Source organism: Dicentrarchus labrax, unplaced genomic scaffold (genome assembly GCF_905237075.1).
Source record: "Dicentrarchus labrax unplaced genomic scaffold, dlabrax2021, whole genome shotgun sequence".
NCBI classification, from domain to species: Eukaryota; Metazoa; Chordata; class Actinopteri; family Moronidae; genus Dicentrarchus; species Dicentrarchus labrax.
In genome coordinates, this window is record NW_026136724.1 from 13,426,784 (window position 1) to 13,453,668 (window position 26,885).

The 26,885-nt window shown below is 40.5% G+C and overlaps 1 protein-coding gene across 2 annotated transcripts in view; it reads right to left on the reverse strand.

The window, feature by feature from the left end:
- plxna4 (plexin A4) overlaps positions 1 to 26,885 on the reverse strand; it is a 227,703-nt gene that overhangs the window by 32,112 nt on the left and 168,706 nt on the right. The window contains exons 8-22 of one of the 2 annotated variants that reach the window (XM_051391941.1): positions 26,325 to 26,424; positions 26,034 to 26,148; positions 18,248 to 18,448; positions 17,288 to 17,384; positions 15,242 to 15,432; positions 11,760 to 11,911; positions 10,349 to 10,472; positions 8,964 to 9,100; positions 8,287 to 8,454; positions 7,898 to 7,991; positions 5,674 to 5,913; positions 5,121 to 5,267; positions 4,132 to 4,366; positions 3,569 to 3,711; positions 843 to 1,111 (exon numbers count right to left, since the gene is read on the reverse strand). In XM_051391941.1, coding sequence (XP_051247901.1) covers positions 843 to 1,111; positions 3,569 to 3,711; positions 4,132 to 4,366; positions 5,121 to 5,267; positions 5,674 to 5,913; positions 7,898 to 7,991; positions 8,287 to 8,454; positions 8,964 to 9,100; positions 10,349 to 10,472; positions 11,760 to 11,911; positions 15,242 to 15,432; positions 17,288 to 17,384; positions 18,248 to 18,448; positions 26,034 to 26,148; positions 26,325 to 26,424 — 2,413 coding nt within the window. The other variant, XM_051391943.1, reaches the window with a different exon arrangement.

Below are 26,885 nucleotides of genomic sequence, written 5' to 3' on the forward strand. Positions count from 1 at the left end.
TGTGTGTGTCTTTACAGGCAGAGATAAGCTTTTAGCCAGAGGCAGAATTAGAAGAATAATTGAAATAGGATGGACAAATTAATTTGTGACATGCTTGTCAAATCATCTGGGGGTGTCAAGACTTGATTGACGACCCCCAAGCAAAACAACATACAATACCGTATGCACATATGTAGAGGATGCACACATCACACACATACACAACAGCTGTGAGGAAGCCGGTTTACTCAAGTAACCATAATCATCACATTTACCAAACACCGCAGGCAGGAAGCATAATCACACACAGTACTGTGTTCAAGTGCACGCCATCAAGGCTTTGACTACAAATCCAAGGGAGGATTGTGATTGCGCTAGAGTGCAAGCTTTCACAGTCTCACTTTCTCCTTTTTTTTCATAAATGAGTATTTTTTTTCCTCTTGAGCTATTTGAAATTGGATTCACTGCTAATTAATCATAATTATTTTGCTAATGATGTGCATGCCAACGAACTCCGGTGTCTCTGAGACAGAGCCGGCAATTCAAGGTCACAGGAGTTAATCCAAACATGTCACAGATAGGAAACACTTAGAAGCATATCCTGTTGGGTTGACACAAACCTTTGATTTTATCCCTAACCAAGCACAACACAACCCTAAATTAAAAAAAAGTTGAATGTTTGTGGCAGTTGTTCAGTGTTTAAATATTTAGCATAGTGCCTTTTGACTATTTATCAGGAGGGAAAAAAGGAAAAGCAATTGGGTTTGACAGTCCCTTCCATGCAACAAAGCAACACCACCAAAAGTGGTCCGTGCCAGCTGTGTAACTTTGGGCTCTAGACGGAGTAAAGTTCTGCTACTCACCTGCGGAGCAGAAGCTTGGGGTGGTTCTTGCTCTCAAGGTTGCGGTCTATGAGGTCAGACAGCAGGTGCTTTAGAACATCAGTGGCATACTCCAACTTGCTCTGCAGCACTGTCATGATAAGGGAGGCCACGTTGCCACGGTCTCTCATGGAGAAACCACGCTGGGCCTCCAGAGTGCGAATAAAACACAGCAGGTAGACCTTGTTGTTAATGAGCTGGCCGAAAAGCTTCAGCCCCTTCTCCACTTGCTCCTGGCGGTAGCCTGGCACCTGTGAGGAAACAGGAAAATGTTTACTTGAGACATATTAAAAATAACAGAGGGAAAAAAAGTACAGATTATGTGTGGCACAATCAAGGCGATGACATATAGACCTAATTAATCATCAGTTGATTTGAATGTAATATATGCTCTCTGCCTTAGATCAGGTTTATAAATATGAACATAAGTGTAAACACATGAAAATCAGGGTAGTAATACATAAAAGTAATTAATAAATTAATGTAGAATGTTCTTCACTTACTCTACTTGTGCAATATTTGTGTGTTAATACATATACTTTAAATTAAATAAGGATGGAAAGCAGGGAGAGTGTGAGAGAAAGAAAAAAGAATCTAGGGACATGAGGAGTTAAACATCTTCCAGCTTTAGTTACATTTAGTCTGAAGGTTGAGAATAAAGCCAGGAAAACAGTGAGCCTCTTGAGGGAATGTTTATTACTTTGATGGCGCTGTGTTCCACACTAATGCAAGTAGAAAGGAGTGCAGTGATGTGAATTCCCCTCATCTGAGCCCAGACTGTCCCTGCACCATTTATACAAGTCACTTACTGCACATGCTTCTTTTCTCAATTTTTTTTTTCATAAATAGCACCTTTTTTTTTTTTTTTATCCGTCAAGAGCACTCATGGTAAGACAGCATCTCTTTGTACCCAATGCAGCTGTCAAACAGCATATGTTCAGTCTTTCAACCTTTCCTGGAGGAACCCCTTGTAATCTACTGGGAGCTATTGTTAAGTTGCAAGTCTAATTTCATAGTGTCTGACAAGATGTGTACAGTGTGCATCTGTTGTGGATGTACAGTATATATATGAGCGTGTGAATACAGGCACACATGGAAGTCTGTGTGTATGCATGTTTTCTGCCTTCTTTTATATCTACCCAAATAAACTGTGAATTATTATGGGTTATAGACCCAACATATAAAAAGTCTCTTAGGATTATGGAGAGACAGTGCTGAAAAAACTGTCCTGACCTACACAAAGTATTCATGGGAACACTGGAATATTTGAATTTGGCAGGTTGACAGGTGGAGCAGTAAAATGTCAACTAGTGCTGAAACAGGATTTTTTCTGTAAAGATCAAGAGGAAAGAAAGAAAGAAAGAAATATAATGGCGAAGAGAGAAAGAAAAAAAACGCACATAAGCAGAAAGCAAAATGGGTTTCAGGTGTAAAGTGAAATTGTTGGTAAAATAGAGGGAAAGGAAGTGATTTTGACTGCTAAGAATAACGCTTAACAGTTACAAGGAACAAATAAAATGTCAAGAAGCAGGCTTCATTGAGCTGGCACATGCACAGACTATTTTGATATCTTTCCACATGCAATTTTCTAAATGCCTGTTTTGCTTTTAAATTTAAAAGGTACTAAAACAATGTTTCAGTAAACTCGCACAGATCTTCCATCACCTGTGGTATTTCTAAGTATCTACAGCCCACAGTCAAAAACTTGAGTTTAAATTCTTCGACACATCAATAACAATTAAGCAGCCATCAAGCGCCTAAGACAAGCCTGCTGCTTTTTTCATTAGGCTCCTACTCCGCATTATACCCCTCATACAGTTCGACATTTATACCAATTAAAACATAATTAATATTGCTTATTACTGGGAAATTCTCATCAGGGATGGAGTGGCCAACCCTGAGGGCAGTGAAATGGGGGTCCATCATTCTCTTAATGGAACAAGACGACCTGCTCAATTATGGCTGTCTATCAATGTCACCACTGGGGATAAATGACTTCATTTTTTTCTTTTGCTTTTCTCCCACTGATTGACTTTTAATTTGTTTTTGAGGTGGAGAGAGAAAACGACGCAGAGTCTCATATCGTTTCAGTTATTAATGAGAGCGTGCTCCTGATTTGAGGGCTGCCTTGTTTGTTTTGAAAAAGTGTTGTTGTCGGCCGTCAAAAGGCTTTTGTTTACCAGACAGCAACACAAACAACATCGGCGTCAATTTCACCTACTGTGACCCACCACATTGTTAATTTGTTTGCTCATTTTGCTCTCTTTTCAAATAAGGCTAATTGCACTGCGATTGTTATTTGATAGAGACTGAAGAACAGGTACACACACTTGTGTTATTTGCACTATTAAACTGCTAGTAAGTACACTAATTTGACTAGGAAACTAATATCAACTTCTTATACGTATAGTTGTCCACTCTCAAGAATTCCTACGAACTGCTGATCAACACAACTAATGGAATACTTATTAAATGGAAATGCTGTTAATAGTTTCCTTCAAGCATGTCGGTGTAGAACGTTTTATTACCTTTGTACATGATATTTTTCCTGTGTCACCAATACAAATCAAGTCCACAATCTGACACTGACAAAATCTAAATATTAGGTCGGTTTAACAAGTACTACTTCAGCCAATCCCAAGGTGTTCCTTGATTAAATGGTGTACACTCCATATGTAATTCAATTTCAGTGAAATATTGTACAATACCTCCAGATCTCTGAGTACAGGATGTTCCTCAATGCCTGGGAAGAGGACCCTCATGGTGTAGGTTCTGTAGTCTAGGAAGGGGATTCCTGCTCCATCCAGATCACTGGTCAGCTCATGGATATCAGTCTGGAGCTCTGCAAAAGCTGATGGATGAACCAGATACACACAAAACAAAGCAATTAGCTTTTCATTAGATATATAAACATAAAATAATTGCTTAAGCCGCAGCACTGGGTGCTGGCAATACTGAATACTATTAAAACTGTCTAGCACATACTCTATTTTTAACTCACTCCTGAACAAGTTCACTCTACAAATGCTGCTTTTATTTCTGTCATATTTGATGAGCTTCTCCCAACATATTGATCCCATAATCAACTTTTAGTATTCTTAACAAAGTTATACATAGAAAAGAATTTTTGTACTTTCACTGAGATTTGACATTTTGCTCTGAATGAGTGTGCTTCTTTAAATAGAGTAAATCAATGATTTAAAAAGTTTTGAATATGTCCAAGGCAGCAAATCCATATAACCTACTACACACGTCAGCATCAACCTCTTACCCTCTTTGCACTCCAGAGCCACACGTGACTCAAGGTTGTCCATCTGCATCTGCAGCCTCTTCAAGGTCAGGTCACTCTCACGAGATTTGCGCTTGTAGGCAATGAGTACCACCACGATGAAAAGGATGAGCAAGGCACCAGCTGCAGCAATGCCAATGATTGCCGTGCTGCTGAGTGGGCTGTCAGACGTGATGTGTACCACACCCGGGGAAAACTCGCTACCACCCACACGTGCCTTGTGATAGTGAAAGATAAAGAGGCCTGTTTTAATTACTGCATGCACATAAATACACATTTTACTTCCTTAAAAGGTTTTCATAAAGAAGGGCCATATGTTAGCATCTTGTGTGGATATGAGAAATAGAGTGGCAATCAAACTCACAAGGAAGTATGGTGTTCATCAAGGTAAAACATATCACAAATATGTATGAACCATAACGTAATATTCACTTTTAGGTCCAAGAAGCATTTCTCTCTCTTTAAAATCCCGGTCAAAACTGTCAGACATATTGATTTGCAATTCAAATGTGTAAACAATTTTGTTTATTTGTGCATCTACTAACTGTTTTACAGTAATGTGTCCCTCTCTGTCTATGATGGTTCAGGTGGTAACGTCAGGAAGCGTTTTGTTCAAAGTGGTCCCTCTTAAAACCACAAATGGAATCTTTATTGAGTTTGCCGGGGCCCTAATCCTTCTTATTGAAGGCTTATTTGTTTGTCTTTTGTCTGCTTGTGGGCAGTAACAGGAACCACACAGCTGATTGGATTAGAGTCGTCTGTCTCGAAGTGGACAAGAAGATGGATAGAAAGCAACATGAGGAATGCCTGTCTGTCTGTCTGTCACACAGTCAATCGATTTGTAGGTCTGTCTGCTTTCTCCTCCACCATGGTCTTCCTATCTGTCATGTGACTCTGTCAGTGTGTGTGTGTGTGTGTGTGTGTGTGTGTCTCTTTCTCTTGTCTTTGTAAGCATGTGCTGTGTCACTCACCAGGACCTTGTGTCGTCCCGTCAGGTTGGGTGACTCACAGAGCAGTTGGGTCTCTGACACTGTTAACATGCAGGGCTTCTCACCAATCAGAACTGTGTAGTTCAGCTTTCCATTACCACTATTGGTCGGTGGAAGGAAGTTCCGCCCCTGTAGGAATTAATTTATGCATAATTAGAGTTTGTATTGTTAAAGGTATGGGTAATAAATGGTTAAATAGTCTACATTATGATCTGCAATACGGATATATATATATGATTAGTATAGGCAGAGCTACTTTTACTGTTAATATGACACTGGATTTGTTTCCGATAGTCTTACATACAGTCATCAACACATGCTGATTATTTTTATTTTTAATAATAATTTGTTTCACACATGTTCTGCTTTATTTGCTAGTTTTTAATGAATGAATCATTAATTTGGACAGCAGAATTCTGTCAAATGCAAACAACGCTCATATGATCATGGAGTAGGTAGTACAATTCCACCAGAAGTCAATAAGCTGCTATCAATACTAATTGTAAGTAAGTGTGTGTGATAACTACCCTCTTACCTTCAGTATAATGGGTGATCCAGGTTTGAGCTCCAGCACCCCAGACACACTGAGTGGTTCAAACTCGGGATTTGGGTAGTAGATAAAATTGGTGTTGTTGAGTGCCATCAGAGCCTGCACATCATCCAGTTTAAAGCCGAACTCATCAGGTCTTTCAGGCACCTCTTGATGCCTGGCCAGACTGATTGACAGCTCTGGGGCTTGGCACAGCATGGATGTCGGGCTCAACACCTGGCAAAACTGGCAGAAGACAGACAGAGATGGGAGTTATATTTATGCATGAATGAACATATCTTGTGCACAAGAAATTGAGCGCTTAGCGGAAGCCGAGAAATACAAATTGAAACAAAAATATAAATACAGAAAATTATGCTTCATTTTTTCATCAGTCTGCATTATTTATATAATTTTTAATAGCTGGATCTCAACATAATTATTTATATTATAATATTATAATAAATCCTTGCAACTAAAGACAACAACTGGCACTTGAACATGCACTAATTTTACAATATGCCAAGACATCCCATCAACAGTTAGTGGGAATCTTTTATGTCACAGGTTTCACTAAGCTACCACTGGAGACTCAATTCAAACTGGAAGCTCCTCTGTTTCAAAAAGTGCAAAGAAGAACCTGTTGGGAGTATTTTCCTTATAGAAAGCCACCAAATGAAGGACAGATAAAGAGCATGTGTAGTCTCACCACAATCAGGCTTTGATGTGTGAAGCTTCAGGTGTGACAACTAGGTCTTACCCTTCCTTCATTACCCTGCAGAAAGACACCCCCACCCTCTCACTTATTTATTCCTTATCCTGTTATTCTTCTCTGTGATCTTTTCTTCCTTCTTTTGACACATTCTTATTCTGTCACTTATCTGTTTCTATAGCACTTTACTGCTCAATTACAGTGTCTCTTGTTTTGTGTTTTTCTGTCTTTGCTCTGGTGTTTTTGGTCATTTGACACGTTATGTGATTTAAATTCTTCTTCTTTATTCATACCTCTCAGCTAGTAATATACACAAGTGCAGATTGTCCGATCTATCATTGTCATGGCACACGCCCTCCAATATCCCTCTAACATCTCCATTCCTCTCTGTCTGTCCGGGCATTGACAAATCAACCACCAGCACAGGTCTCATTCACAGACATTTCCGTCTCATTCACAGACATTTCACATTTCCGCAGTAACCTCTCTGCCACACAGCCTTTTCACACTATTGTTGTCACTCTAATTGGCTCCTTGAACATCAAACTTGACAAATCCTGCAAGGTCTTTGGGACATCACTGCCATAGATCTTGCGCTGACAGAGAAAGGTTACTGCCAAAAAAAAAAAAACCTCCTCTCTGTGCACAAATGTTGCTTGAAAATGCTTTGGATGTTTATTTTTGTTTTTCTCTCATTCACTGCAAAACTGAGCTGTGTCAGACTGAGAAAGTGAGACGTGGGGAAACATTTAATTCATGTTGGTTCAAAGTACAAACTGTCTGTACAGTAGCAGGAGATACAATGCCCTGTACAGGCATATGTGAGCACAGATGTTAAACGTAGTGCAAGGTCATGCTCAAATGGACCATGAAGATAGCATTACTGCCTTTTGTTACTCCCTCTTCTTTCAATCAGATCACAGAGACCCTTGTATAGCTTTATCTATCCTCCCCTGGGTGAAAGGGTGAATAGATGGTAGACGAACTTGATAAGGGGCAATCTTTGTGGTTTTTAGTTCAGTGTCAAAACGTCTCTATTGTTACAAAGGTGTGGAGAGGAATTACATCATTCTCGATTAATTCAACTGCAACCTGTTAATTTTCATAGCGCCCTCTCAGTGTTCTGAGGTTTTTCCTTGACCCATTTACCTAAAAGTGGCACTGAGGCATTTAGTCATGCTCTGGAAAAAAGAAAATTACTCTGACATTCACTATGGCGGACTTCCTTTGGGACATCTAGCTGAAAAGGGAAGTTATGGACTTAAAAATACTGGTGGAAGATATTTCCCTGACTTTGTGCATGGGCGTGTGTGTGTGTGTGTGTGTGTGTGTGTGTGTGTGTGTGTGTGTGTGTGTGTGTGTGTGTTTTGTGTGTATACTGTATATAAATGTGTGTTTATTTCTGACCAAAGGATCAAAGCAAATAAAGATGTCAAATAAAAGTGTAACAAAAAACATAACAAAAAAGTACTCCTTGAGGACCTTGGATTTTCTTTGTTTGTGTTTACAATCACTTACATTGAGTGTCTCATGGTTGTTATATTTGGCTCTGATGAGTGGGGTCTGTATGATGTCCAGGTTAGTTCCTGTCACTGTCACTGGGGTATATCCACTGTGTGTGCGAGAAAGAGAAGATTGACAACAAGGTTAAAAGGGCAGTTCAGATTGTTTTGACAGATGGTGATAAAATTACTCAGTGGGAGTGATATTGATGCTTGGACAGTGCTGGTGCAAAATTATGCTGCTGTAAATTTTCATGTAAATTATCCTGTTTAGATGGTTAAAACAGCCTTATTTGTTGCATCATTTCTCATTAATTTGTGTCTGTTTCTGACAAGTGTCTGCTTTGCAGGGATATTTCTCTCCACAAAAAAGATAACTGACTGAAATGTGCCCTTGTACCATACCTGTAGATGCTCCACTCAGGCTCTATCTTGGTGATGGTGGGATCTTCCACATACTCAAACCGCAGGTCTTTCTGGAGATGAGCCTTGTCTATGCTCACAGACACAGACACGTTTCCATAGCCATGCAAGGAAGCATGGGTTCTGCAAGTGAGCCACTGCCCACCCCTCCTAAAGAGATGATAGGACGATGAAAAATTAGTTGAATTAGTTAGTTATAGACAGTACAGTTACCTAATATAGATTTTTATCCAACATTGTGTAGACACTCATGGGTCATCTCTCTTGTTGTTTATCACAGTATTAAACGATTCAAAAACCAATATTAATTTAATATTTAAGACTTGTTGAATGGTTGCTTGAGCAGACATGGATAGATAGTTTATTGACTGAACTTGGAATTGCGCATTGATCAGTGTTAAGTGGTGGATTACAATAATACTATAGTCTTTTTCCAGTGATTTAATGCAAAACAGATGAGAGAAAATGATTTTATTAATAAAAAAAGAAGACATGCTTTCACCACATCTTTTTTCTTCCATGACATTTAATTGATTGGTTGATCTGAGAACTGTCAGGTGGGTTTACTACTTGTAGTTTGACTAACACTCTTGACTGAGCTTTTAATTGACTGTTTAAGTGTGTTTGGCAGGATCAGCTCTGGATTGTTCTCCACTAACCTCAGATAAGTGCATGGCTGGTCTTTAAACATGACTGACACATTGCTCCCAGCATCAAGGTGGCTGCCAGTGATGTTGACAATGGTTCCCCCAGAGACTGGCCCACGGCTGGGCTTGAGGTTGATAATCCTTGGGATCTGGAGAAAGGGCAGAGGTTGAAAGGTCACAAGTCAATCAGAGGGTGAAATCAAGGTTAATAATAATGGGAAAATAAATTATGCATAACAGTGAAATTCTAAGGCTCAAAAATTAATAAATGCTCAACACCCTTAACTGCTTTAAATACCCAGTATTAAACATATGGGGCAAAATGATTGAAATCCAGGAAATAAATAAAAGGAAAATATGACAAAAAATTGTGTTTGCATTGTTAAATTCTTTTAATGTATGCAAATAAATCTAAATGTTTAACTTTCTGATTTGATTCAGCTACACTATAATGGTCTACTCACATTACTTTAACAAGTGGTGTATGTTTTATTGAACAATATACAATGAAAGGTCTTTATCCTTCCCCTATTCATAACTAAACACTGTTTCTACCTCAATAACAGGTAAAGCATTTAAAAAAAAACTGAGATTGAAACACAAACTTGTTCCCATATGACTGGACTACAAGTTTTTTTTAATATGCTGTGGGCCTCAGACAAAACTCTACAGAATGAGTATTCTCGTTGTAAAAAGGCCTCTCAGTGTTAATACTGTACATACACTATACTGTGGTGGAAAGCTTTCAAATTAAAGTGACATTGCAGCACCTGATGTAGTCCACTGGTAGCTGGGTATAAAGTAAATCCTCCTCCAGTTCATTTGGCCTTCTTATAATCTCATCTCCAGCCTGCTGTGTGGTATGACATCTAGACCTAACATCATATAATCCTGTATGGGGACCCCATTGAGAAATAAACCTCGGCCAGCGCACATTAATGGATGGCAGTAAAAATGATATCACTGCATAAAACGAGTACATAATGGGAACAACTGCAAATTTATTTCAGAGTGTGCGAGTGTGTGCGACTGATGCTGACTAATTGTGTGCAAACGGAGCCTTGAAAGAAAACGTCTGCGTTTTCTTTGTTCACGTCAGAAAAATGTTTTTATAACCATCAGTGTTTCCCAGTGCATGAGAATGCTGAGAGGGAGACCGCACCATGTTGGATCACAGCCAAATATATGGGAAAATCAACATGTACATAAAGTATTAACACAGTAGGTGAGAACACGGACTGGCAACCAGCAAGGTGCTAACATGCAGAGGGTGACATATGCTGCATGGGTGCCTTCCTGCTCATATGGGCGAAATACTGTATGGAATGAATCCATCATCTGGGAGTCTTTTTAAACATCAAATAGTGAGAGGGAACTCTCCAAAAGTATAGACTTACCACAAAATAGTAGTACTTGGAGGACTTTGCCATGAATTCTGGTCTGCATTCTCCAACCCCGACGCAGACCTGCACGTTACCAGTATACTGGCTCTTCTCTGCTTTACCCATCTCACACACAATCCTGGAAACACACATTGGCATAATTATGAAATATGTAAGCAAAAAAATATAGAAAATGCATATAAAGATATACCCAAATGCATATATACCACACACAAAAATGCCTATACAAAAACCTGCTGCCATTCGCCTTTCTAGTAAATGCAGAGCAGATTATGTAATAAGAATTGTCCTGTGTTAAAACCCCAATAAAATAATGTATTATTGGGCAGCAACTTCACCTCCTGCATACTGGCAACTTGCGGCAGAAAAGGAAAAAAGTCTCTATCCTTTTACATATGACCTCAAATACAGCTTCCTCTTCTGCTGGGTCAGCATTTGCTTAGAAAGTGCTGGCACACAACTTACTTTCTTAGCAGAAGAAGCACTGGGTCTGTTGATAAGCCAACTTTAAACTAGTTTAAAATAATTTGATGGACGGCACCTGCAAGGAACCAAAGCTCTGGATTAAACTCAAATGTCAACTAAATGTAACCTCCTGAACTTTCTAAAGTGATTATAGGACTATGTGTGCTTGTGTGTGTGAGTGCACGCGCGTGTTACTATAAAATATTGAGACCTGAGTTGTTCTTTGCTGCCCACAGCAGAACACATACAAGTCTCTTGTACTCTATGTGCACCGCTGTGACTTGTAGTTAAATCAAACTCCAATTTTTTCTGGTCTACGGATTAGGCCAATTTAGCATTAGTTTACTGGTCATGTCACAGTCTCTCTCTCTCTTTCTCTCTGTTAGTCACTCACCTTCTCTTTTGCTGCATTACACATACAGGCACACAAACACCCTGAGGTGAGTACTCTGACTCATGATCAGTTGGTCGTGCTGACTTGTTATGGCTCTGTCGTGTGGGTAACACAGGTAACACAGTGTTGTATCTGTGTGTGACTCAAGTGTCAAGCTCCCTGTAGGGCATGAAGTGCTCAGCTGTGGTCAAAGTGCTTTCAATGGGCAAGTGAAGGGAGAGCAGAAAAATTACGCTGAATACATGATTTAGCTTTGCTGCTGTACCAAATTATAGTTTGACTTCCCCATATGGTTCCAGTGCATCTGGAAAGAGACTTTACTCTTATATTATGTCTCTATATTATGTAGATTTTGGTTGACAAAACAATGATTTCCTGTACACCAAAGCTCATTATCACCTGTTATTATGAGTATATGTGCTGTTAATAGCTGCTACCTCAAATGGCTTACTGCTCTGCAGGAATGTAAATGAGGACTAGGTGAGGATAGGCTACTTATTACTTGCTGCAACTTATTTTCGGTCATTAGTGTAAAATGTTACTTACTGTTCAGCAGGGATGTAGCCCTCGCGTATGGGGGTGCAATCCACTTCAGCCACTTTCACATTATCCTGAATCTCTCTGAACTCCAGTCCCAGATTCTCACCACGGATAGTCACAAGTGTGCCGCCCTCCCTGGGACCTCGTAGAGGGGTTATCTGTTGAAAATCAAATTAAGACTGATGATTTTGGAGATGTGATTTTGTTTTCTTGAACCATGAGTATAAGATTTTTAAACAAAGCATTTTACTAACAATATATGGCGTGACTGGGCAGAAGAAGATCAGAGGCCATTTAATTAAACCCCCCAGTTAATTTTAGATGTGAAAATTGTAGATGAGTAAAAGTGACGCCACTCAGTTTGTTTCTCTCTCTACCTATTAGCTGCAACATGTCTCTCAACCCCTTGTCCATACTGTAACAGATCTCATTCTTTAGCTTTATAGGCCATTATTTTAAATTACAAATTTATTTGCAACTTTATCTGAAAGTAGTGTGTCTTGGAAGAGCCACAGCAGTGCATATTCAATTTATAAAGTATTGTTATCATGAAAAAGCTTCCTAGAGTAGTGGCAAAGCAGGAATGTTTGTTAACTAGCATCTGATAATGAACTCCTATTCAAGCATATTTTACCCAAAATGATAACTTCCCAAATGAGATTAAGAGTGTTAGTGCTCAGCCAGTCTCCAGTGTTCTTACTTCTTAGTGTTTTGGTTCTTCTGCAAAAGCAATATAGACGGTTCAGGTGTAGAAGGACAAACAGGTCAATGATAGCTATATATTTATTTTCAAATTCTTTTGGGATAAGTATTAACTTTTTTCTGTTCACACATTATATAACTCATAAAAAAATTACTTTGCTGAAGGGTAGGAGGACGGAAGAGACAGCAGCAGAAAAGAAACAATAAATGACAAAATAACAGCTTCAGTGACAGCTAAGAGGTCAAGACTCAGGGTCAAGGGATTGTCATTTCTCAATCCTGTATTCAGTGAAAACCACAACAATATATTACATAAGATTAACTTAAAACTTGGCATTGGGTGACATCTTTGCAGTAATCAGAGTGTCCTTTGATTTATCAGTAGCATCTCTCATTGTTGATGAGGCGGTTCCAACATCCATCAGCACTTTACTCACACAATTACTTTTCGGCCAACGAGAGTGTGTGTGTGTGCACACACATCATCAGGCCGGCACAGACGGATGGATGTTAGAGACGGACACAGAATAGTCTGTTCCTATCTGTCTCTGCCTCCATGCTGCATGCTGCAGACAGGGACGCAGCTTTAATGGTGCTGTGTCACCATTGCCCTGAAAAATAGTGATCCCAAGGATTTTCATTGAGGCTGGGACTCTCAATGCTTCTCAGTTTATAGTAGGCTGTGTGACCCCCTGCGGTGTTCACAGGAATGCTGCGTGAGTGTGGCTTTATCTTATGGCTTGAAGCTCTTGCTTGTTGATAATCCTTATGTTACTACCACATGTGCCATCAAACTATTTCAATTTGGCCATTTGATTTTTTTTCAAAGAAGCAAACTAGAACAAATTGAACTACTGTAGCTGTGCTTGAAAGGAACTAGCCAGTCAAATGACAGAGGCACGCTGAAGCCAGGTCATGCACAACACAAGTCCTGTGGCTGCCATGTGAGAGATATCGTTATTGTACGGTTCAATGTCTCTGATTAATAAGACTCCCTGCTGATATCTTAATGGAAAAAAGAGCCCTGTGGGAATGGGGCTACAATACATGCAATTAAAAAGATTGCACACAATGCATCGTGGCTCTCCAATTATTAGCAAATATGGAGGATGGAGAAGGAGGAAGACTTAAAGAGAAATAGTCAAGGAGAAGGAACAAGCTAAAGAATGGAAGAGAGAGAGAGAGAGAAACGCAATGAGGCGTTGATTAGATTTGTGACTTTGACAAGATAATTGACGGTTGGGTAGAGGCAAACGCTTAATCACTTCTCTCTCTCTCTCTCCCCCTTTCTCTTTCCATCTTTCTATGTGAGTCTCCCTCTCTCATATTGTTGATAGGAGATGTCATTATAATGAAGCGTATTAGAATGCATTAGGGCCCCGGTCGTCTTGGAAAAGTCCTCACTCCTCACCCACTGACAGTTTTTATGGGGGACGTGAGAAGGCTGCAATATGTCCCTGCTGCAGCCTCGGGGATGTACGGAGAAATACAGGGCCCATCTCCAGGAATAAATCCACTGCTCGGGGTGAAGACAAACACTAGAGTGGAGCAATGATTGAGTGCACCTTACTGATACAGACTGTTTAATAAGTGCAATGGGGGACAAAATATAACATTACCTTCCACAAGAGTTGTTAAAAATAATCACAATGGTCGGGGTTATCACTGAGTGAGATAAGTAAGGTAAATAAGGCCCCTGTTTTGTAGAAGCTTATGTCCTCAGTATCCATTCTTCCAGACTTCTCTCTCCTGTGTCTATCTTCCTCTGACAGCACTCCTTTACTTTATTCAGAAAAAAATCCAGGAAAAATTGGGAAATTCTGCTGTAACCATTCAAAGCCATCACTCCCCAGGACACCAAAGGGGATTTCCCCTCCTGTCTTTTTTTTTATCCAGTCTTTGCTTCATTCCTTCATCTCTAGTCAGTCACCATCTGCTCCTAACTCCTCATCGGGAAAAAGGATGCAGAGATGACCTTCCATCATATCTATCACTGGGAAATGGGGAGGGGTGTTGGGGTCTTCTCTCACCCCTTCAGCCTCATGTGACTCTATTCTGGCTAAGTCTACCCATCAGTCACCACCTCTCTTTCATGTGAACCCAATCCATCCTCCTCTCCCTTTATCTGGGCATCTTTCCATTCATCTTTCCTTTGTATCCTCTTATCCTTCATCTTGCTGACCCTTATCCACTCTGCTATTGCCCCTTTTATATGTTTTGTACAGGTCAAGTCTATTTGCTTCACATGGTGTCTGCGGTTTTCAGGAGCACATTGGGTTAAGTGGGGGTTTGCGTGAACATCTGCCCAGAGGTGATTGATAACTAATAAGAGTGGGGATGATTTGTCTCTTTCTATGTCTTACTACCCAGGACTACCTAACTGTTTGTATGTTCACATTGAAGTAGGAGTAAATTTAAATAAACATTTTTGAGAAATGGCATCTAAAAAGGCATATTCAAATGATTGCTGTGATTCAAATATATGATTATAGTTCAAACCTTTGATAAGAAAAATGTGTTACTGCACTGTAAAATATATAGTTCTTCACAAATGCTGTCAGACTGACTATCTGGTGGTGACTTACAGCCTATGTTAAAATGATCAACTGCCAACACTATCTTGAAGGTGATGAGCATAAGTGCATTCCCATCAGTTCACTATAATTATGTGTATATGTATGGCCGTGGAATGAAAATGGACTTACATTAATGTTGGCATTGCTTTGCCCATATAGGTGCTCATGTGCAAAGTATGTACTGCATGTGTGTCCTGGTACGTGTCCCACCTGTGTGATCCGTGGGTGGGTGCACTTGCTGTTGATGCCGTTGTGCTCCAGCCACTGGTTCTCAGGGTGGGGGCAGTGTTGTTTGAGGGTGCAGCGGTTCTCTCCTTTACACCAAACGCACCCAAACAGCGGGTCTGCCTTCAGACACAAACCACAGCTTCCACGCTGGGCGTCGCACTTGTACAGATGGACTGTGCAGGAGAGAGGAAAGAAGCAGAGAGAAGGAGGGAAAGAAAACAAGGGGGAAGGAAGGGAAGAAGGTAACGACAAAAGGAGAAAGAGTGGAGAACTCAAGTGAGAAACCTTTGTACAAATGATTACAGAACAGCAAATGCATGCAAATTTATTTTGTGCCTCGAAAATGATGGACAAACACTTCAAAACTAAAATTTTGGTTGTTTACCCAAATCTCTCAATGTCTGTCAGCTGCTGTTTGAATATGCGAACGACAAACTGAACATTTTGAGAGCAACATTCGTTGATATCTTTGTCTCATTATCTCTTCATCTATCATCATCATCTCTATATACTCCCTCTCCCTCACTCCCTCCCTCTCTCTTTGAGTTTCCTACACTACTGCCTCTCGCCTCTGCTCACCCACCACAGATTTAACATATCATCTCCATGGCAACGGGCCAGCCATTTTCTTTTTAATTGCCATTAGATGCATGTGTGATCTGTCCATCAAATGATGCCCTAGGAGCAGCTTCCTCTACAGGCAAACAAAGGTAGGAGGAGGATAGAGGAGGATTCTCTAGTTCAAGCATTTCCCTCCATTTCTCTAATTTTTGTTTCTTTTCTGATTTTACATTTATGCTCAAGGATATGTTTTGTACTCTGTATTTGCCTGAGACACACATGCACACAACCACAAACACACACAAACACTGTACAAACTTTGCCTTACAGCACTGTGTCATGTTGGCATTTCATCCACATTTTAACAATACGTTTCTTATGACTGACTCCGCTGCCTTTGGTTAAAATGAGTCGTTTTCCTGTCAGAGAACTACAACCCCCAGCATGCTGCTGTTTTCCTGCACCAGCATGGATCACTCACAGAGGTGGATTGCCAGTGGCCAAACTGAATCAAGCTCAGCAGCTCAGTGCTTAAAAATTCAGCACTGAGCTGTCATTCCACATATACCGTAAGTAGATGGAGAGTTGGACAGAAAAAAATGAGAGGCAGTGAAATATAGCATATGCTATACAGCACCTATTTGTCTGTCAGCAAATCCAGCCAGGGATAATAATTATAATAATTAATAATTAGTATATCATATTATGTATCATTATTTAGATTAATCATTTCAGTTAATTTTTTGTTATTATTGGTTATTTATGAACATTATTTTGTTCAGATGTGTCTATATGTTTTTCCACTACTGCTCTGCCTAAATGTATGCCAGTAAAGCACATTGAATTGCTGAGATGAGAAAAATAAAATGAAGGGAGGAGAGAGGCAGTTGCGACAGAGATGGATAGATTGCCAAACTCCCAGAGAGGTGTTGACAGAGCAAATAAGAGAAAGAAATAATAATATTTGAGAGGAGGCAAGAAGACGGAATTTAGAGAGTTCGGAAGACAGAGAACAGTGAAGTGTAGGAGAGACATATGGACAAATGGAGAGAGACGGGAGAGGAAAGACAGACGTACAGAAGGAAAGCGTAAGAGAGGATGTGTTAAAGTTAACCACTCTACATAGAAACATCAGGGGAAGGATGCTGCACCTCAGCACACCGCCCGCCTGTTGCCATGGAGACCGGCTCCAAGGGCAACAATAGGGAGGCAGTGGCTTTAATATGTGTTTGTGTGTTTGTGTCTATATGTGTGCGCAAAGTGAGAGTTCATAAGACACTGTTGACTCTGCAGTGTATGTGTATGGTTTCTTACGATACTGTGAGAACTATGGAAAGAGCTGATATGGATTCATAAGTGTGTGTATGTGTGAGCGCATGTGCAAGCACGCGCACACACACACACACACACACACAAGTGTGTACACGTACGTGCTCTTGAGTGTGCACATGCTATGTGCAAGCTCACCTTTGTTGTGGGCGGGGTTGTCTATGCTGAAATCTCCGTTCCAGATGACGGTCAGCTCCACGGGAAGACTGCTCATCTCCATCCCATCATAGAAATACTATCACCATGGCAACCGGAAGGAGGGAATGAGGTAGAGTCGGGGAAGTCAGTATGAGAGAGAGGGAAGCTGTTGAGCTACTTTAAACTGTCTATTATCTCTTAAGTCCAAAAGACTCTGGTATCACAATACTCCTTTTAATGCAAAACACATCATCAACAGGTGGCTTTAGACACAGTGAATACACACATGAACTCACACACACACCTAATTCACTAACACACAGGGAGTTTTCAAAGACGAGATTATTTTTCATTTGCTTCTGTAAAAGTAGCAGCATGGAGGATTGGTGCTAGAATCATAATTTTCCGCTAAATTACAGTTTCCCTCCTTCACTGCTCAATCAAAGTACAATATTTGGATTGTACTGTGATTACACACACAAATCCCACAGACGCTGACACAAACACTTAGAATGATGAAGATAGACAGGAAGATGAGATGTTATTGTATCAACAGATGATTAGCATCAAGACCAGCATAAAGCCTTTTTCATGCTAGTATTTCATTGCTGTCAATATCTTATTCAGTCAGTGAATGGATCATGATCACAGGGATGGTTGCGTAGGAGAGACAAAGTCAGGCTCTTGTCTCATCTACCCACTGTCTAGCTACAAGAGGAAAAACCTTCAGCTGGAATCAGAGTGTGTGGCTTTATGTGTGTGATTGAAAAAATATTATGGTCACTTTTATAGGCAAACTTTATAGAAACGGGACGTTTTTATAGAGATTGTGTTAGTGTGTGGGTGGGCGGTGGTCAATGATGATACCACACATAATCTAGCAAGTAAAAACGAACACACACACACACACACACACACACACACACACACACACACACACACACACACACTCATCCTCACCGATGTGTTTTGACACTGCACTGAGGAGCTGTTGAAGCGCAGGGCAGGAACTCTGTGCTCATTCCCCTGGATGGTCAGCAGACACTCATACCCCCTCTGTCCAGACTGGGGCTGGGGGAGGTTCTTTGCCCGAAGGGTGATCGGCTTTACCACATTGACTGGCACAAGGATCCTATCTGCGGGCAGCAACTGGGGACACCCCTGGAAGAGAGTTAAAAAGACAAGGAAGGATAGTGTGTAAGTACAAGTCTCATCACTAGGTTTAATGCATAACTGCAATTAGATTATTGTTACTCAAAGAGATCCTGTAAAGTAATTTTCCCCCTGAGCGTTATTAGAAGTACACACCTTTTCCATCAACACTCACATCTCATCAGGACAGTACTTTACCAACACTGGTTTAATTGAATGAAATAGCCACTTCATTGTGTACTGTTTTCAGTGTTTAAGTGCTTGTATTTGTGATAGTTCCTATTGGGTTGATATCAACTGAGTCTCATGATTAGACAGTCCTAGGACCTGCTCACATTCACTGGGAGTGAAGGGCCAACTCAATAGATACTCCATCGTCATTATTCACAGGATGAGAGCTTTCAGTTTGGTTGTTGTGTTCCTGAAGAAAATACGTCACTGATCACAAACAAACTGTATTAAATATTAAATATTAAAATATCATTACTGAATGAAACAAATCAATATATTGTTGTACATAAGGAACGAACACACACACACACACACACACACACACACACACACACACACACACACACACACACACTTTGTTTTCCTAGTATTTTCTTGTTGTTTTTATTAATCTACTTATTGTATTGTATTTAATGAATAGTATTGTTATGAAATGTATTCTTAATGGACTTTGGTTTTCTTAATTAATTGTATTTATTTTTTAGAACTGTGTTTGTTGTTGTTTTCAAATTATGAACGCTTTGGCAATAATTGTTTCTAACATTCATGCCATTAAAAGCATATTAAATTGAAAACAATGAAAAGACAGAGAAAGAGAGAGAGAGAGAGAGAGAGAGAGAGAGAGAGAGAGAGAGAGAGAGAGAGAGATGAGTCACTTAGCAATTGGAGGTCTAAAATTAACAGCCAATCAATTCAGGTGTTAGTAGCTGCCTAAATTTAGAGCACCTATTACTTGCCTGAAAGATTAAGAGGAGTAAGAGGAGATGAGAGGAAAGGGGAGGAAAGGGGAGGAGGACAGGTGTGGATAGGGAAAGAGATGGACAGAGAAGAGAAAACAAAAGACACAGAAGACAGATAGAACAAGTGGGGGAAAAGGCAATGGCAAAAATAGGTGACTGACAAGCAGAAGTGAGAGGTATGGAGGGAAGTAAAGGAGGGTAAAGATAGAGAACAGCACTTCCCTAAACTGTTTCATGTTTCCATTGACAAGTGCTAGATAGAGAAAGGAAGCGAAATAGGCAAAATGAGAGAGGAACAACAAAAGAACAGAGTGAGTGAAAGAAGCAAAAAAATACCATTAAGCATATGCGACAGGAGGAGCTTTAGCATGTCAAAGAGGCAGGAGGAAAGAGGGTGAAAAGAAGGAGAGAAGATAAGGTGAGCCCCCGCATGGTTGGAGCTGGGGGGGGAGTGGAGCATAGCGCACGTTGAACTGGGTGATAACACTTGTTTGAAGTTCATTAAAAGCCACTTGATTGGGTTAGGCTGAGTGACTGACTGGGTGGCTGCGTGGTGAGAGAGAGGGGAAAGCTCTGTGACACTATTCACAAAGTCATTATAGATAAATGACAAACAGGGTGAGTGAGTTCAGTGGTGGAGGAGAGGAAGGAAGAGGTGGTGCATGTGTGTTTGCTCTCCCAAATCTCATTTTCTTAAGAACGAAGGGTCGTATTTAGAGAACGAAAATGAGTGGGAGAGCAAAGAGAGATGCAATCCATTTTTAATCACATCTCTTCCAGTTAATACACATGAACAATAGGGACAATACATTTGATCTGGTTTGTGGAAATTAAGGCATGGGAAGCACTGGGGTATGACTTAACCCGGCAACTAAAGCTGAATCTTGAGGATCTATACTGATAGTGGGATATGGTGATGAGGTGATATGATTGTGCATGCGCACACACACACACACACACACACACACACACACACACACATACAAACACACACACACTGTCACACAGAGCATCACAGCTAAAATGCACTTAAGTGTTTGAAACCCTAAATCCCAGAAACTACACTTTGCACATGCAAGCAGATTCAAGGTTAACACGCACTGACATGTGAGTGTATTCACACATATGTATGCATACACATACAGAGAATAAACCACAGCCTTGGAATGCGATAAACACCACAAGTCAAAGCCAGACAGCATCTTCTGCATCATCTGCTTTTATGACAACATGTCATGGAAAACTTCAAAAAGCAAATGCCAACAGCCGCTGACTACACACATGTAAACACACGTTGGCACTATTTCACCATTTCATTACCACCTTCCACAATTCCCTTTACAAGACTGACATCGGAATACATATTTTCTTTTTTACAGTTATGCTTTAAATACCCATCCTTGCAGTCTCTGGTTAATAATCTTATAGTCACACGTAAACACGCTCTTTCACACATACACACACGTTTATTTAAAACGATAAACTAAAGTCTTCCCAAGCTCTGTAATTGTGAAGCAGGCTTCCCCCACTACTACAAATTGTACACACCCAAACAACTGCACACTCTCAACCTTGCCAGAAGTACAAACTGTCATTCTGTTCAAAATCAGTAAAATCTTCAGTCTCTTTTTTAAAGTTTTGTGACAGAAGAAACAGCAAAATTTAAAAGCAGAAAACAGATGCCTTATTTGCTTCAACAACAATGAAAAATTCATAATGTGGCAGGGAATCTACAAACAAGCGTGTACACTGTCAGTGCTCTGTGTTTTTTCTCCTTAGCTCAGATATTTCTGTTTGTGTGTATACATAGACACTTAGAAACAGTGATACAACACACTGTCATCATTGCCAGCAGTCCCTGAGGCCAAATTGGTTTGGACAAACACGTGTATATGCTAGTTGGCTACCGATGCTGGTGGTGTTGGCAGTGATGCTCACTGTCGCCTGTTAAGATATATGTCAACATTAAATTGATCTAATGTCAGAGCATTTATTTCCAATCCCACCCTCTCAACCCCCAACGACTGAAGTGCGATAAATAACTGTGGAGCAAATGCAAACCACAGATACGTGCACAATAACCACATCCTACATGTACTCACACATACTCGTAAATATGCACATACAGTATTGTAGCTGTGCGCCGTCATACAGAATACTAGAATTCAAATTCACAACTCTTCCATACTCTTCAATACAGTTGACTGTTTGACAGCGGAAAGTGGGGTGGAGAAGTAAGATATAGGTACAGAGCACAGGTTACTCTGAATTAACCTACATATACATACATACTGTTAACAGTTTTCATTAACACACTCTAGTTTACTATTTCCCTATGACAACATGTTCAATGGATTATTTAAATGGAAATTTCATTTTACCCTATTACATTGGGGTGTAGGCAGAGAACTCTGAGTAAGATATCTTAAAACATGGACAAATTTAACCAAAACCATCTGCATGGGTCAACAGCAGGCGAGAAAGTACATTCTAGATGTTAAGCAGACTAGTTTATGTATGTGTTTATGTGACTTTGTGTGAAGATGTGAACTTCAGTGACAGCCCTACAGTCATGTAATCAAAGGCTTGCACTAGAAAAAGAAAAGTACCTGTCAAAAGCATGACTCATCATAACCACATAATAAGCCTGACTCCTGGCAACCAACTTTCCGCTTCTCTTTTTTTCCCTACATAATTATCCTTCATTCTTCCTTTCTCCATCACTTACTCATTGTTTTCCCTGACCTCATCTCTGATGATGCTCATGTTTTATCCCTCCTTCATTTATCTCTCTACACCCAGCCTGTGTTATTCGTCCTATCTCGCTTACTGACCCTTCTCATTTCTCTTATCTCTTATCCTCTCACTGATTCTCTCTCCTCCTCTTTTTCCTGACTTCTTTTCTTCTCTGGGACCTACTTAGATCTGATAATTGGAGGCTGGTGGGAGGTGTGAAGGGTGGAGATAGGGAGAGTGACAGAGAGTAGGCAGCACAGTGGGAACTGTGAATGTAAAAGCCCTTGGCATAGTTTGAAGCAAGGGAAGAGGGAGGGTGAGACAGAAAGAGAGAGAAGCCCATAATTATAGCAGTGGAAGGTGTGAAGATGAAGAGGATCTTAAGTTTTCATACAGTACACGTACACACACACACACACACACACACACACACACACACACACACCCCTTGTGGTTACCAAGAACTCCCCTTAACTGGCCTCTGTTTTATCATCTCCTACAGAGCCTCGGGCAAAGACACTCTCCCGCTCTATGTTCATCCTTCCTCCTTTCCTGCTGCTCCTTACCTTGTTTCTATCCCACTGTCCTGTCCTCACCTTAAGTTTTTTTCCTTCTAAATACCTCTCCCTCTTTTCTCCTGCCATTTTTGGTCCCTCTCCTTGCACCTCTGTCCTTGCTCTTAAAGGAACATTAGAAGTATTACAACTTGGGTTTAATAGTTTTGGTCATCATTTCTATTGGTTGTGATAACATTTTACTCACTAAACTACGGTAATTGCTCGAATCTGACAACATGCCAGAATTGCTGCAATTAAGTCTGACAGGGCAACAAACATAAGTATTTAGACGATCAGCTGGATTATAAACAGTTTAGCCAGATTTTTAAAAAACTTTATTCCAAGGTGAAACCAAAAGTTAGTGCACCTGAAATGTCTGTAATAATCCCTCATTACATAGAAAAACTGTATTCACCTACAGCTATGGTAAGATCAGTAGTTAGTCTGTAAACTGTGATGTTTACAACAGACAATTAGTTGATAATAATTCTACAGTTTCTTTTTTTCAGCGACACAGCTTCATTTCCTGATCTCAGCAACTCGTATAGTGACTCATAACATTATTACCAATAGAAATAACAAAAATAAGATCCAGGTTGTATGCAACCGTGAAAGATCCCTTTCCTAGAGCAGTTCAATGGCATTATGAAGCACTTCAGTCTTTCACTTTTAGCATCTTTTCATTTCCCCCCATTTTGTGTAATTTGCTTTCATTGTGAATTTCGACCTATCCCTTTGGCCTGCACTCTGTAAATACTCAACTGACTCCTCAGCAGTCAGTGCCTGTGTATGACATTGATTTGTCTATGAATCGAACCAAAGCACGTCTCTCTTCCATTCCTGTCCAACATTGGCAACTAACAGCTATTACAGCTGGCATTTAGCTGCTTTAATAAAATTATCTTGATCACTTCATCAATAGGTTCCTGGTAAATAAACTCCCAGGCATTGATCACCATAACACAGACAAGAAGTAACAAATACAGGGAAGTGCTAAGGGGTAATGATATATATTCAGTAACATTAATATCTTGGTGTATTTTGTATCTCCCAACAAGCTGAATATATTAGGGAAAGGCTTGGCAGCAGCTAAGGTGATGCACATGCTGTGATGTAGACAGACAGAAGAAGAAGAAGAAAGGGAACTATCCTCCTTTGGTTTTCATTAGACAAAGAGAACTGGAAGTGTCCTCCGTTTCAGTTGCTTTAGGTGAGGCTATGTGTGCACTTTATGGATGTGGGATGCAGTAAGACAAAGTGATAAATATGCAGGTAAACTAACACTGCTTATTGGGTAAACAGGCACAGCCTTTTCTATAATCAATGCAACTGTAGTGGTCAGGAATAACTTTTGGCTATTTATTCAGAGGAATCAAGTGAAGCTGCATGCATGTTCTTTGTCAGTGAGGCTCATCAGAACGGCTAAGTCCTTGAGATGTGTGGAGGGCAAACAGGGACGTGGCCTTGGTTGGCAAACATCTGATCCGTGTGCCCATATCATTGCTGGCATGAATAAAAAGGCACCCACTATACGCTCAGGCCTGGCTTTAACTCTGTCCTGCCATGCATACTAACAACAAGCTCAACCAGTAGGGAGACTTCCCTGGCCTCGATCATTAGCATAGTGTTAAGGGATTATTCAGATCAATGCCTGAAATCCCTTAATTGTAATAGTACACAAAAAGTCATCTGCAGCAGAAAGAGGCCATCCCATTTCACAAAGCAAAGTTGACTTGTTGCCTTTCATGAAATTTGGGAATGATTCCATGAAAAGTTGTGCGTGTGTCTGCATGATCTTAAGCTTGTATGTGTGTGTGTCTAAGTTATTAATTCAAAACGGCAACCAAAAATCTGGAAGGAAACACATGACCTTGGATTTGAGGGGTTAATTAAAAGCAAATTAAAAGTCATTAAGCCTGCAAAACACCTGCTTTTTCTGAAACAACACGTCAAAAAAAGGGATGTCATTAATGTGCAAATACTAAATCCCCTTCCCTTTATTTATGGTTTCTTTTAGTCAGCAACACAATAGGAGAGGATTCACACATTATTATCCTCAGTCAATATTGACCACCAGCCCCTGAGTTAATTGGAAAAGTAAACCTGCAAAGACTTAGGCTTGGGCCTGACTAAGCAGAAGGTTCAAAAGGATAATGGAAAAGGCAGAAAAAGAAAATAATATCATCTGCGCAGGTTGAATGGCTCGGGGGAAACATGGGTGGAATAACACAATTGAGAGCAGACTGCTCATCAAAGGAGGCAATCTGGCTAAGCTTGTCCCTGCCCGTCGTGCAGCGTCTGCCAACCCAGACATGAGCACTAGTGATCTTCATCATAGCTCACCTCAGGCTAGGATTAACAGGCCACTAACTCCCTATAAAAGCCTCCCCCTGAAAACTACCGTGATTTGGCAGGGTACAGGCGGGGAAAAACTGTATTCAGATAAACACACACACACACACGCACACACACACACACACACACACACACACACACACACACACACACACACACACACGTGTAGCATGCTGATACACATATACTGTACCAGGGGTTACACACATGCATGGGCACTCACCCAAACCTTCCTTTACCTACTTGCTCTGCCCTGAAGGCCGCCACTGTCGCAGGGACTCTAAATCTGAGTGAGACCTTTCTCATAGGATGGGGAGTGGGTGGGTTGGGGGCATTCACTGAATGTACCCCATCCAGTGAGTGGCTTGTCCTCTGCAGCAGAGCAGCCTAATTACAGTGGGCTCTGCTTCGACGGGAATAGAACTGGCTGCCAATACTATTGATAATTCACACAGACTAAGCTGTCGCAGGGAATAGGGATGGGCAAGTGAAAATGGCTCAGTTTTATTAGTTTCTACTGCCCTTTGATGTGCAGTCAAGAGCGAGACATGCCAAGAGACCATGCCAGATGGAAGCACTACACCCGAAAGGTGTCTCAGTCCTTTTAACATAACTCTTTTTGCATGTGAAACCTAGAATGATAGCTATTAGTGTCACGTAGCCAAACATTTCCCCTCAATTTATTTCACCATGCTTTATTACTGAGCTGGCCCAATACGAAGAAGCCGGCTAGAGCTAGCCAGCATTAAGAAGTATGCAAATTCTTAAACATCTTAATGGGCTGTAGTTTGATTGTCTTTAAAGGTGGAGGTCCTGCTAGAAATTTTGGGCCTCCTGATAACAGCTCAACCCTCCATTGAGTGTTCCACTCTCCTAGCAGCACCTACAGGGGCGTTCTGATGGAGTCAACTTAAAAGTTAGAAAAACTTAAATCAAGTAAACCCCTTTTATCACTAGCCCTGACTTGGGACTCACCTCAGGCTTCTTGACTCGGCCCTCCTGGAAGGAACATGTGCGAGGGTCGTGGGTACAGTCATGCCTGTACTTACACCAGTGGCACTGGTAAGGACTGCTCACACATGAGAGACATCTGAATGGAGAGCAGAGGAGAGGGAAGACAGTGCTTTGAATTAGTATTGAACAGCAGCAAATACACTAGAGCATAGAAGCTCAATATGCCAACTTACTTATGTATATAATACATTTCCAACAGTTTAAGAATCAATGACAACGTTTTTGTTTTTTTTAAGCTATTCATAGACTTACGACTTGTGCACACTACAGTTGTAGAAAACAAAGCTGGTATTTGCGAATGCCAGGCCTGTCTCCTTGGACTTTAGATAGAGCTGCACAATCTGGTGGTCACCTAGAGAAAATAGATCACAGTCAAGATTAATAGTTGGATACACAGTGGTAGCCAGAATATTTTATATTCAGGTAAAAAGATGAGTAAAAGAACAAGAACTAATAGATGCAAGTATGGCTTTTGTTTCAGAATTCATTTATTGAACCCATTAATAAGAGGTTTCATTCAACTGAAGCAAATAGGAGAAACAAAAGTGTATTCTAATGATAATGGTTGGATGTCACAGCAACTTTTCCAGCATTAGCAGTGGGTAGACACTTTTAAAGAACCCCTGCCTCTATGATAATCATTTTATTCACTTGTTCACATATCCTTTTTCAGTGTCTAGTCACATTAGATTTTCCCATGAAGGAAAGATGACTGCACTGCTTTGAGCCACAGATGCTCAGCCTGTTGCAGTGGTAAAGGCAGTATCTTAAGAGAATGGGAGAGTAGAAGGGTTTTGTTGGGTTAAGTCTCCC